General features: G+C 42.2%; 1 protein-coding gene across 1 annotated transcript in view; it reads right to left on the reverse strand.

Annotated features, from left to right (window-relative positions):
- Nucleotides 1-978: 978 nt before the first annotated feature.
- LOC124142069 (anaphase-promoting complex subunit 4-like) overlaps nucleotides 979-13,560 on the reverse strand; it is a 183,436-nt gene continuing 170,854 nt past the window's right edge. Inside the window, exons 25-27 of the mRNA XM_048390089.1 lie at nucleotides 7,882-8,061; nucleotides 2,589-2,697; nucleotides 979-2,189 (exon numbers count right to left, since the gene is read on the reverse strand). Of these exons, the coding sequence (XP_048246046.1) occupies nucleotides 1,968-2,189; nucleotides 2,589-2,697; nucleotides 7,882-8,061 (511 nt within the window). The 3' untranslated portion in view covers nucleotides 979-1,967. The remainder of the gene's footprint in view (nucleotides 2,190-2,588; nucleotides 2,698-7,881; nucleotides 8,062-13,560) is intronic.

Raw genomic sequence — 13,560 nt, forward strand, 5'->3', positions numbered from 1 at the left:
CACCAGTAAAATATAAGCACAACCACTGTGAAAGCAGATACAGGTTTATTGCACTGTAACAACAGTCGACTCTCCTACACACCATGTATTGTACAAATACATCCAGCCTGGAAACCCAATATACATACAATTGGTAACAATGTTCACATGTCTGATCATACAGACTACATACTCCTGGCACTGAGGGCTGCGTACTAACAACCTGTAGTGAGTGAGTGAGTTGGGTTTAACGCCGCTTTTAACAATATTCGCGGCGTGTCAGCTTAATGTGGGAGGAAAGCCCGAAGTGATGCAGGTCTCAGACATTTACCACTTCGGTGAAACCCACGAGCACGGGTATGGTACTGACAAACCTAGAAACATAATCGGGGCGAACCGGGATTTGAACCCACTATCATAGGTTTTGGCGTGCCCAAGGGACGCAACTCTGCACAGCGAATCGCGGCGCCTTAGACGACTGGGCCACCCGTGCCCCCAACAACCTGTAGTAGTAGTGAAACCATGAAACAGAAGACTACAGGGGCAGACAGAGTATTACCATCCCTGGCACTAGTTCACTGTTTATACACTAACAACATGGGATTCATATCAGGCAGATTACAGTATCTCAAACATATAACAACATAAAATCCAACTTAATTAAATTTTTACTTTCTTTCTGGGATCTACAAGAAACTACTATAGTAAAAGTTCCGGGGTATTTATTAACTTCTCTGTCTTCAACGTATTCATATCCCAACTATCAAATAAACCACATACCGTATTCGACGTAATAAGAGCCCTGCTCTAATAAACGCCCACGGCAATATTTGCTAATATATTGGCTAGTGAACAATCCCAATTAGCACCCCTTCCGATAGATCAATGTACACAAGACATATTTATTCTTGTATAATACGTATGTTATATGCACCCTTAATTATGGGAAAAAAAATTCTGGAAAAATATATCCGTCGTATATAAACATTTCAGGCCGTCAGCATAAACCACGAAATGTAAATCTCTCAACTCTGTTGTTTTTCACCAAAATAATATTCTAATAAGAGCCCCCCATTTCTAATTTTGAGAGTGGCCTGGGCGCTTATTATGTCGAATACGGTATTCCACATAGCCCTTGTATGGAGAAATTCACAAAAAAGTATGTTGTCAAATATTCTCAAAATTAAACTTGGCATATACTTTCTCTTGCATGGGGTCCATGTATCTCTACAAATCTCACTACATTTAATGTTGGTGCTATGTTTATTATAGGTCAAGGTTATCTTTGAGGTTATTGTGAAACATGGCTTCATCACTGGCAGTTATTGTGGCACTTTCACTTGTACAATCCAAAGTGAGTGACTGAGTGAGTATGGTTTTACGCCGCTTTTAGCAATATTCCAGCAATATCACAGCGGGGGACACCAGAAATGGGCTTCACACATTGTACCCATGTCAAGAATCTAACCTGGGTCTTTGGCATGATGAGCAAACACTTTAACCACTAGGCTACCGGACCACTCCTTCACAATCCAAAGACATGGGTAATTGTTGGATCATAAGAAGTTGTCTTAAGGTCAAGGTCAAGGTCATGAAGTAATATTTTTGGACTGGAAGTACATACTGGCACATTAAGTCTTCAAGCTTTGAGGAAATTGTAGCCAGTAAGTTTGGATGGTGTAGGTTTTCTACCAAATTCTCAATATCATGTATATGGTTTGGCTATAATGGAGGCAGACATCATCCTAGTTGGTGCATCAGTTGTGATATTGCACTGCATGTCATGAGTCCCTGGTGACAGGAGAGATTGCAGCTTTTGGGATGGAGGGGTAGCAGAGTAGCTAAAGGGTTTGATTTTGATGCCCAAACCTGGGTTTGAATCCCACGTGCAGCTCATTCTTTGTGGCCCCTGTCGTGACAGTGCAGTAATATTGCTTAAAGCTATGTACAGCCTCAATCACTAGAGCCATGGCGTATGACCTTGACCTTCACGAGTCCTCGGAGTAGATGCTGGAGGTGTTCTCCTTGTCCTCGTCCCCACCAACGTCCTCCATCACCTGGCTGTCCTCCGCCCTCGGTTCTGATTGGCTCTCCGTTTGGGACTTGTCGATCTCCCCATCTCCGTGGGTGATATCTTCCTCATCGTCATCATCTTCTTCCTCTTCTGCATCCATGAGGAAGATTCTCACGCGACGTTTGGAAGAAAACAACTGAAATGGAAGTAAAAAATCAGGTGTTTAGTTTCCCTAACAACATAAAAAAATAGCATGGATTTCAAAGATGGACATAAAATGAGAAAGAACGTTTGGTTTGAATTACTTTCCTAGGTTTATAGTTCACAAGAAGGCAACACTATTGACAGTCTTGCTTGATAAAGGTATAAGGATCTATATCGAAACGTCACCTTTACAGTATTAATGAAGATGCTATCCATAAATTGTGTCTACTTTGTCATCTGTCAACTTCTAAGTAATGCCCATCAAACAATTCACTATTGACAGTGTCCGTGAAAACACGTGCCCTGGTACTGTGTCCATCTGTTCAGGGATGGTGAGACTTGCTTGTCACAGGGTGACTAAAGTGGATCCAGAGTCAGGTCCTCTACTTACAACAGTGGCCGTCTTCCGGGTGCCGCTGACAGCGAAGGAGTGGGCCTTCATGTTTTCCAGATGGCGGTAGGAGTGCTCGCTGACCAAACTGCCGATGTCCATCTCATTTCTGGACCAACACAGTAAACACATTATTCTCTTAAAGGTCCCACACAATGACACATGGAAGTTGAGTTCATGATTTATCGTGCTACCTCACTGAGATACCATGCCACAGTTTAACATGAGTACCCCACACAGACACAGTATACTCCGAGCCGACCAGTCCTTGTTTTAGCCCCTTAATACAGAGCGCCAGACAGGGTAACAACAAGTACCATCTTTTAACGTCTTTAGGTATGATGGTATTCTTTGAAACAAATACTGTTCAAACAGACATGTATTTCTTGATCGTGTGCTAAGAGTACAAACCAACAGAGATGAGAATACATTCCAATGAAAATATTATTTCATATATTAAATAAATTTAATACAATTTGTCATCCTCAAATGATGCCACTGACCCAGATGCCAAATGTATCATGTAACCATGCACATTGCTGATGAAGCTTTATCTCTAGACCCTTGCATATTCCAGCTATAAGACGGCGGTCTGTAAATAATCGAGTCTGGACCAGACAGTCCAGTGATCGACATCATAAGCATCGATCCACGCAATTGGGATACGATGACATGCATCAACCAAGTCAGCGAGCCTGACCACCCGATCCCGTTAGTCGCCTCTTGCGGCAAGCATGAGTTGCTGAGAATCATTTCTAACCCAGATCTTCACAGGTAAGGCTCAATATGAACAGTAACTAAGTTCATTCTCTTTTTCATACTTAATGAATTCATCTTCAGGCATTAGAACCTGATACTTGAAACAGGATACAATTCAGAAAAGGTGAGGTGAAATGGGGTTTAACGTCGCATCCAAGATTATTGCACTTATATAGCAACTTGCATGCACATGTGTTTGGGTGTGTGGCTGCCTGTACTAGTCTGGATTGATGCCGATTTATAGTGCTAGCTCACTGAGATACCATGCCACAGAATTACATGAATACCCCACTCAGACACAGTACACTGACTCCAAGCTAACCAGTTCTTGTTTTAGCCCCTTAATGACAAGCGCCAGACAGGGTAACAACAAGTACCATCTTTTAACGTCTTTTGGTATGCCGCAGCCAGAGATCGAACCCTGGACCTTCTGCTCTCCAGGCGGGCTCTCTACCACTTGACCACGGAGGCGGTCAAATTCAATAAAGGGCAGATATGTCCCCAGGTTATGGCCGGTAAGATATCAAAATATTTTGAAAAAAGACACTAAGTGTTGATAATCTCATAATTTAATAGTAAATATATTATTGCTATCAAGAGTGCCAAAGGGATGTTTTTTCCATAGATTATAACTCAGATCAGTTTCAATCTCCAATCTCCCATGACTCTCCAAATATACAAAGAAACGTCATATCCTCCCCTCCCCTCAAGCAAGGTGACACAATTCAGATTTACCTCCATCAACAGTGTACGACTTGTTCCGCTGATAAACATTTCTAATTGAATGTCAGTGCTCCGTAACAGACCCCCAAGCTGACAAACACTACCCCACACTGCCCTCCCACCCTGACCCCCTCAGGCCATGGGGGCGAGGCGACTCGTTGTGCCTGGTTGGGGGGCCAGCTGTCATAGCTGAGGTGATAATCACACCTTTTTTGTCCAACTTTGTTGATAAATGGTCATCGAAATTAGTAATTACAGGGTGGCTCCCACGGTAACAAAGTTTCGGTGATGGAATCGGGGTGGTTATTTCGTCCATTGTTTAGATGAAGTTCAGGAGAGCTGTAATAGTTTATTAAGTTCATGCTGTTGGTTTTAGAAGGAATATGAAGTAGTAATTACGAGCGTTTCCGACATTTTCCGGTTACAGTAGTTGATTAATACGAAATTACCCAGCTCTTGACACACTTGACGAAGGTGATAATCTGTGCTCTATCGTAGGTTCAGGCTTAGGACAAGCTTCTGTTGTGTTGAGAGTTATGTTTCTACAAATTACAAGGGAGTGTTTTTTGCTGAGGACAACTGACCATAGACTGACCTTGAAATAATGCAAGCTAGTTATCAACAGAAATGTTTTTAAGGTCAACTTTGGGACATGTACAAAGACAAAGTAGACACACTCTACACAATCTGTCACATATACCTTGCCTGGAACTTTCCTTAATCAATTTCTACAAGTTCAAATTGAGGACATACCTTTTAAATGGCAATTATCATTCATTTCGAAACAAAACAGATATTTTTAATACTACCTTGTGCATGGAAATGTTTGAAAAGAAAACATTGGACAGCATGCCACTCAGTGTGAAGTGCCTGTAATCACCAATGGCTTTTTGGATGGCTGTGTGCCAAGACATCTGGCTGAAACTTTTTAACTTACGGGATAAAGCTGATCAGTTATTCAAATGATACAAATTTACATGATAGACAAAGCCTACTTCGTAAATACCGTAATTCTTGAAATTAACGTGAGCGTGAATAAACTGCAAAAATTGTGAGTGGTCTTTGCACGCATTAACTTAACTTCTCATTTATGTGGTGAGGTGAGGTGAAATGGGGTTTAACGTTGCATCCAAGATTATTGCACTTATATAGCGACGTGCATGTATGTGTGTGTGTTTGTGTGGCTGCTTGTACTAGTCCGGACTGATGCCGATTTATAGTGCTAGCTCACTGAGATACCATGCCAGAGTTTAACATAATTACCCTACTCAGACAGACGGAGGCGGTCTCTCATTTATGTCTCCAAATGACTATCAACAATAAGACAGCCTCACTGCACACTTTGGATAGCGGTAATATAAACCCAAGTCGCATTAATATTGAGTCGCATTTCTGGCAAGATGTCAGCAGTCGTATTGATTTGGCGACGGATTAATTTCAAGATTTACAGTAGTAATTACAAGTTTATTTTGAGGTGTCTTCATGCTATTGCAGTTATATAGCTGATAAATAGCTGATTCATATATCCATATATATCCTACGAATTTAGGTGTATCATGGAACAATAGCAGTATTTCACAAGTAGTACTTAATGATTGAAAAAAAAATGTCTATGGCTTGAGTAGCCAAATCTGAATGGAATGGGCCTTATTTAATGACCAAGTGCTGACAATTCTTCAGTCTGTGCCAAACACTTTTGTGTCTAATATCCATAACTTGGCGTAAGAATCAATTTTTGTAGATTTGTGATGTTGTAATTAGATTACTAGCTCAGCTTAGTAGACCAAACAGAATTCTTTTAGACTTGGGCTTCGGACTAGTGGCTAGTCTTTCCGCTAATTCCTCTTGATTCAAGCTTTAACCTAGGTACCATGTGTCCCCTTGTCGGACCTGTCTCGCGGAACAAGTCAAAAGGTTCAACACAAGCCACAAGCCCAGCTGACAAGACAAGACATCAAAGACGTACATCTCCATCTGGCCACACTCCCTCAATCAGTCGGCCTCTCAATCCACACCTTCTAATACATCCATAAAGTCACAGATATTTCATAAAGATCGGCACACTTTTTATCTGATTGGATGATTAGCAGAACTGAAGGTCAGAGGTTGGGAGACATCTGTGGACTATCTTTGTTCCTCCTCCAGCTGAAGAGTCATCAGTGTTTCTCCATGAACCATCTTTCTCTAGGGGGGGCAAGGATCACCACGGATGCCCGGACCTCTTCCCCTCAAGACACACGCCCTACCCACCTGACTTCACCCAGCATTCAAATCAGGAGGGTGAATCCCTTGAAGGAGACAGGGGGCTGACAAAGATGGCTCCTGCTCTCTTTGAAAGGAGGGACATTAGAGTTGACCTGGGTTGCCCCCCTGCCCTGTAGACAATGGGATGACCCACCTAGTGTTGAGGAGGACACCCATATTGTGCCCACGACGATCAAGGTTGGATCAGCCGATGAGAGTTAACGGATGCCGATACTCGGGACAATGCCGAGTAACGTGGCGGAAGCTATTGTTGGTTGCCGAGGGCAGTTTAGTTATTCATGGTCATGCTTATGTGATAATATTTTGATTCATGGAGATTTTTCAGAAAATTAAGGTGGTTTCACATAGAAAATATTCTTTGAAATATGATAATCTGTTTCTCTTTCCTGAATCAAATCTAAATATTGTTATAGTTTATGGTTCCAAAAGTGGGAGAGGTCTTGCACAGAAATTGAGGAAGTTACTCTTGTTACAAATAATGAGGCCCCAAACACAGCAAGCCCCTTTGTCCATTGTGGTGACTGACCACAACACAAGACAAGTGCCCCACCTTATCACAGCAGATTCATGAAAGTGACAAATAACACTGCAACACTCGTCCTAAATCAGTTCATATTCCAGTCATGGAAATGACTTGCAATATTCTCCATGTGACTGACTCTACCTACATGTGACTGAGAGAGGCAATGTTCTCCATGGTGGCTATACCTACATGTGACTGAGAGAGGCAATGTTCTCCATGGTGGCTATACCTACATGTGACTGAGAGAGGCAGTGTTCTCCATGTGACTGACTCTACCTACATGTGACTGAGAGAGGCAATGTTCTCCATGTGACTGACTCTACCTACATGTGACTGAGAGAGGCAGTGTTCTCCATGTGACTGACTCTACCTACATGTGACTGAGAGAGGCAATGTTCTCCATGTGACTGACTCTACCTACATGTGACTGAGAGAGGCAGTGTTCTCCATGTGACTGACTCTACCTACATGTGACTGAGAGAGGCAATGTTCTCCATGTGACTGACTCTACCTACATGTGACTGAGAGAGGCAATGTTCTCCATGTGACTGACTCTACCTACATGTGACTGAGAGAGGCAATGTTCTCCATGTGACTGACTCTACCTACATGTGACTGAGAGAGGCAATGTTCTCCATGTGACTGACTCTACCTACATGTGACTGAGAGAGGCAATGTTCTCCATGTGACTGACTCTACCTACATGTGACTGAGAGAGGCAATGTTCTCTATGGTGGCTATACCTACATGTGACTGAGAGAGGCAATGTTCTCCATGTGACTGACTCTACCTACATGTGACTGAGAGAGGCAGTGTTCTCCATGTGACTGACTCTACCTACATGTGACTGAGAGAGGCAATGTTCTCCATGTGACTGACTCTACCTACATGTGACTGAGAGAGGCAATGTTCTCTGTGGTGGCTATACCTACATGTGACTGAGAGAGGCAATGTTCTCCATGTGACTGACTCTACCTACATGTGACTGAGAGAGGCAATGTTCTCCATGGTGGCTATACCTACATGTGACTAAGAGAGGCAATGTTCTCCGTGGTGGCCAACTTGGTGAACTTGCTGGAGTTGAGGATGGACATGGAGAGCTGCAGCAGCACGGGGCGGCCGTCCTCCCCCTCCTCCTGCAGCAGCAGGGACAGCGACGTTGGGTCGTAGTAGGCGATGTCCAGCACCGTGTGCTGGCTGCATCTGTAACAGAAGCCAGATAGTCAGAGAAGGATCATGTACAGAGATGACAGACTACTGGGGCCCATTCTGACCTACAATCCCACAGGGAGACAAGCATGGAATACTAGGGGCCCATTCTGCCCTACAATCCCACAGGGAGAAAATCATTGGATACTAGGAACCCATTCTGCCCTACAATCCCACAGGGAGACAATCATGAGATACTAGGGGCCCATTCTACCCTACAATCCCACAGGGAGACTAGCATGGAATACTAGGGGCCCATTCTGCCCTACAACCTCACAGGGAGACATTGAGATACTAGGGGCCCATTCTAGCCTACAACCCCACAGGGAGACATTGAGATACTAGGGGCCCATTCTACCCTACAACCCCACAGGGAGACATTGAGATACTAGGGGCCAATTCTACCCAACAACCCCACAGGGAGACATTGAGATACTATGGGCCCATTCTGCCATACAACACCACAGGGAGACATTGAGATACTAGGGGCCCATTCTACCCTACAACCCCACAGGGAGACATTGAGATACTAGGGGCCCATTCTACCCTACAACCCCACAGGGAGACATTGAGATACTAGGGGCCCATTCTGCCGTACAACCCCACAGGGAGACATTGAGATACTAGGGGCCCATTCTACCCTACAACCCCACAGGGAGACATTGAGATACTAGGGGCCCATTCTACCCTACAACCCCACAGGGAGACAAGCATGAGATACTAGGGGCCCATTCTGCCCTACAACCCCACAGGGAGACATTGAGATACTAGGGGCCCACTCTACCCTACAACCCCACAGGGAGACATTGAGATACTAGGGGCCCACTCTACCCTACAACCCCACAGGGAGACATTGAGATACTAGGGGCCCACTCAACCCCACAGGGAGACATTGAGATACTAGGGGCCCATTCTACCCTACAACCCCACAGGGAGACATTGAGATACTAGGGGCCCATTCTACCCTACAACCCCACAGGGAGACATTGAGATACTAGGGGCCCATTCTACCCTACAACCCCACAGGGAGACATTGAGATACTAGGGGCCACCCAGCACCTGGTATGGAGGGATGGAGGTGTACACGAGACCCACCCAGCACCTTGTATGTATCATCAGATCCACCCCAGTCAGCATCCTACAATCTAACAGCATGGCCATGAGCTCAATACCTCCCCTGTCATCATGGCATTCATGTAAGGCTTCATAATTAACACAAGATGGCTGCACATGATGCCTATGTAAGACACAGCACGAAAACCAACCATGTGACAAATCTTTCACAAGACTTTGTCAAAAACATCTGCTCGCTCCTAATACCTAATTACCTTGACCAACTTTACACAAAACTCTTCGCCAAGTTTTTCAAAAAAACAACTTTTTAAGATACTTCTCCTCTGAGCCGTGTTTCTACAGAAGATAATGACCTGTCTAGATGGATGCTATCATTATCCAACTCCTGCGGAGACGCACAATTGACCAGAAATACACCATACCTCGGGTTCACAGGAACCTTAAACCGCTTCAATTCATCTACAGTATGGTGTATTGTCCAGATTGCCCACGCAGATTAGGCAGAACAAATCTCAAAGATTTAACAAGATCTTAAGAAACTTGTAACGCTACATCCACCCTGTGGTTAAACCACAATTATGACCAAAAAACGAGGATTTGCATCTTAGCCCTAATATCATGGTATCAAGAACAAACTATATGGAAGACATATGGTTGGACTGAACCAATAAATAGTCAAGTAATTTGTCCTGAAGGAATAATTTTTTAGCCAGGTTTTGATTTCAGACAATTCTATCCTATATGATGATTACTTCATATGATGAAATACTGTGAAAAATTTCATGTTTCTCTTTATTTTTATGCATTTGTCATTAAGAGAGCGCAGAGGGGGGGAAGCATGCTGGTATTATTTGTTAAAACTGAATATTAAAATCAGTCATTGCTTCAAGACTTTTTTTTCTCTGAACAATTCTTCACAACACATTCATTTCACAAGGAGCATTTCTTTGGGTAAAACCAGAGGCAAATTATTTTTTTCTGTAATTACAAATTATTTTTTTCTAACTCAGTGTTCCTGTGGGCTTTTGAAACTGCCAATCCCGATGGACTGGTAACTCCAAAAATTACCAGTGCCCCCTATTTTTTGTCAGTCCCAACTTTCAACCAACAAAAAAAACGAATGAAAATTACCTGTTACAATTATTTCAACATCATGTTCCAAGCAATTACGTCATCTCTGAAGTAACTTAGCTAGATCTGCACATCATTCACACAAAGTTCAGTCAATATTTACTTTCTCTCTTGTTTTAATATTTAGAAGAAGTCACTACAAATATATTTTTAATCTTGAAGCAAAGCGAAATGTTATTTCCTTGCACCAAAAATAGACAAGGGGAAACCCTGATGGTAAGAGACAAGCTGACTTCGTTAAAAAAATATACTTATATGAATATTGCTGATGTTTTGTTCAACAACAAAGATTTATAAGGAACTTTATTTGCTGGTCGACAGGGGCAGTCACATGGTTTACCGGTCCAAGCCTAATTTTACCTGTAAAAAACTGGTAATTACAGGTAAACAGGAACACTGCAACTACACAAAAACACTATGGCACATGCACACAGGGACACACACAAGATGGATATCTATTGGTCCGCATCGAACAATCATCAATGTTTTACCTTTCTATAGAGACCGCCTCTGTGGTCTAGTGGTAGAGCGTCCACCCGGAGAGCGGCATGGTATCTCAGTGAGCTAGCCCTATAAATCGGCATCAGTCCAAACTAGTACAAGCAGCAACACACACACACACACACCTGCATGCACGTCGCTATATAAGTGCAATAATCTTGGACGCGACGTTAAAACCAATTTCACCTCACCTTTCTATAGTCACTTGTTAATCATACCACACAATAAGTTATGTGACCAATACTTACTATATCCAGGTCTTTTTACCTTAAATCAGTCCTAGTTTGACTCACATTATCCATAGATGATAAGAGAGAAAAGTCTAACTTTTGTTTTTGACAAGTTTTCAGCTTATAGTCACAAGCTGATATTTCAGGTGGTGTAACACTGGAACCAACTATTTGATATTCAACAAAAAACATATTGTTCCAGAACATACAGGGACAAAAAAACATTTTGTTTCAGGTTTTATACACACGGGTTAGAATAGGTCTTCAGCAACCCATGCTTGTCGTAAGAGGCAACTAACGGGATTCGCGTGGTCAGGCTCACTGACATGGTTGATGCATGTCATGGTATCCCAATTGCGTGGATCAATGCTAATGATGTCAATCACTGGATTGTCTGGTCCAGACTTGATTATTTACAGACCGCCATCATATAGGTGGAATATTGCTGTGTGATGCATTAAACAACAAACAAACAAACACACACAAAAATGATTGTTGGACATTCTGGACTATACCAAAACTAATGTGTTGTGAAAAGAAATAATTGTTCATCTTCTCCTTTCAGAGAAGAAAAAATGTCTTGAAAGTGCTGAAAAAAATATTCTGAGTCCATCAAAGATCCTAGGCTGCCCCCAGGAGATGGAATTCTTGTCCCCTACCTACCTGTGACTAATCCGGATATTAACATCCGGCATATGGTTTCAACTTACACAGGCTTTTGTCAAAGGCAATTACCATCCTCTATAATCACTGGTAATCTTAGAGCAAGGCAACTTTGTAGCATTTCTGTGGCAGTCATTTAATACCGTTGGCAAACAACAAGTTAGATTGAAAACATGGTCATCTCTTTAATGCAGTCAGCCTAACACCAGTAAGTTAGCAAATAATCAAGACAGCAGGTAAATAATCAAGGCGGCAGGTAAATAATCGAGGCAGCAGGTAAATAATCAAAGCAGCAGGTAAATAATCAAGGCAGCAGGTAAATAATCGAGGCAGCAGGTAAATAATCGAGGCAGCTGGTAAATAATGATGACACACAATCATATGTAACACAATGTATCCATTACAATCCAGTGATTGGCATCATGAGCTGGGCAACGACCAGTGACACACAATCATACGTAAGTAACACAATGTATCAATCACAATCCAGTGATTGGCATCATGAGCTGGGCAACGACCAATGACACACAATCATTGCATTTGGTTTATTCATTGTATCAGTGTTAAAAATCATAGAAGAATTGATTTTCACTTTGTGTGAGTTCATTGGAGTATGAATCTTTATAGAGTGAGGGCCTAACTGTATGAATGTCAGAGCTTGCAACGATGTTCATACAATTTTTGGCCCTCGCTCTATGAAGGTTCATACTCCAATGAACCCACACAAAGTGAAAGTTAATTCTTATAATTTTTTATATCACTATTTTTACCTCAAAGAACGTACGTAGACTTTGATCTATACACAATTATATTTAGTACGTATGACTTCATGTTTACACTGACAACCATACAACAACCAGCTGTATTGCGGAATAAAAATAGTTCCCCAAAACGAGAGGTGACATAAGCTTACGTATGCTAAACATGCTCAACGACTTTTGTAGTTTCTGGAAACGAATGTACTCAAATAATATCCTCACTAGATGAGAAAGGTCTGTTAAGAACTACCTCAGTAAGTCAGTCTCAATGACAGCGCGTCGTAATACATTTACATTAAGTGCAAGACGTCAAAATGGCCGACACGATAAACGTGATGGGAGAGATTTAGGAAGTTGTTAATGAACCTGTGGCTGTTAAATGTTTTAGTCATCATTGATCAGTGGCCGATCAATGAAAGGTGATTAAAGATGTGTCAAATAGACACTAAATTAAATTCATAGATTGCTGTAGACTGTCACTGTCAGCCTAGACACGGATCGAGTCGATACTACGATGGTTTGGAAGTGCATTTCTTCGTTTTGTTCATTAGGATGGGTAATAGCGAGGATATTTGTCAACAATCATGCAGTCAAACTCTCTGACGTTTCTCAATGAATACTGAAACGCTGAGTTCAAGGTTAAAAGGTCTAAATGCTCAGAAAGAACACTTCTGTGTGTATTTGTGCTAGGGAATTCCCAGGGGTTTCCCCAGGAATGTGGAAGTAGTCCATCAGTGTTTACGTCATTTCAAGTACACAGTCTCGTGAAAAACGTATGAACGTTCATATACTTATGAACGATAATTTCGCAGTCATGTGACCGACCTCTCGTCCAATGGAAAAGACGTATATTGTGTAAACTTCACATTTTAAAAATATTCTTTTTTCAACCTAATAATAATGAACTCCCTTATAACATATCCTTCATCAGTCCTGACATTTCAATTATGAAGTTAAACAGATCACTTGACAACAGCCCATCAAGTAAGACCTGTCATTTAACAAAGACACTAGTGTAGAATGTTGGCACAGCAAACATGGCTTAGCTAACCCAATCAAACACATTGGAGCTCACTCCATGCTGAGGCATCCAAGGCAAACACAGATCACTGGTAAGGTGAGCTAAAATAATAGTT

Source organism: Haliotis rufescens, unplaced genomic scaffold (assembly GCF_023055435.1).
Source record: "Haliotis rufescens isolate VD_foot unplaced genomic scaffold, xgHalRufe1.0.p SCAF_81, whole genome shotgun sequence".
NCBI classification, from domain to species: domain Eukaryota; kingdom Metazoa; phylum Mollusca; class Gastropoda; order Lepetellida; family Haliotidae; genus Haliotis; species Haliotis rufescens.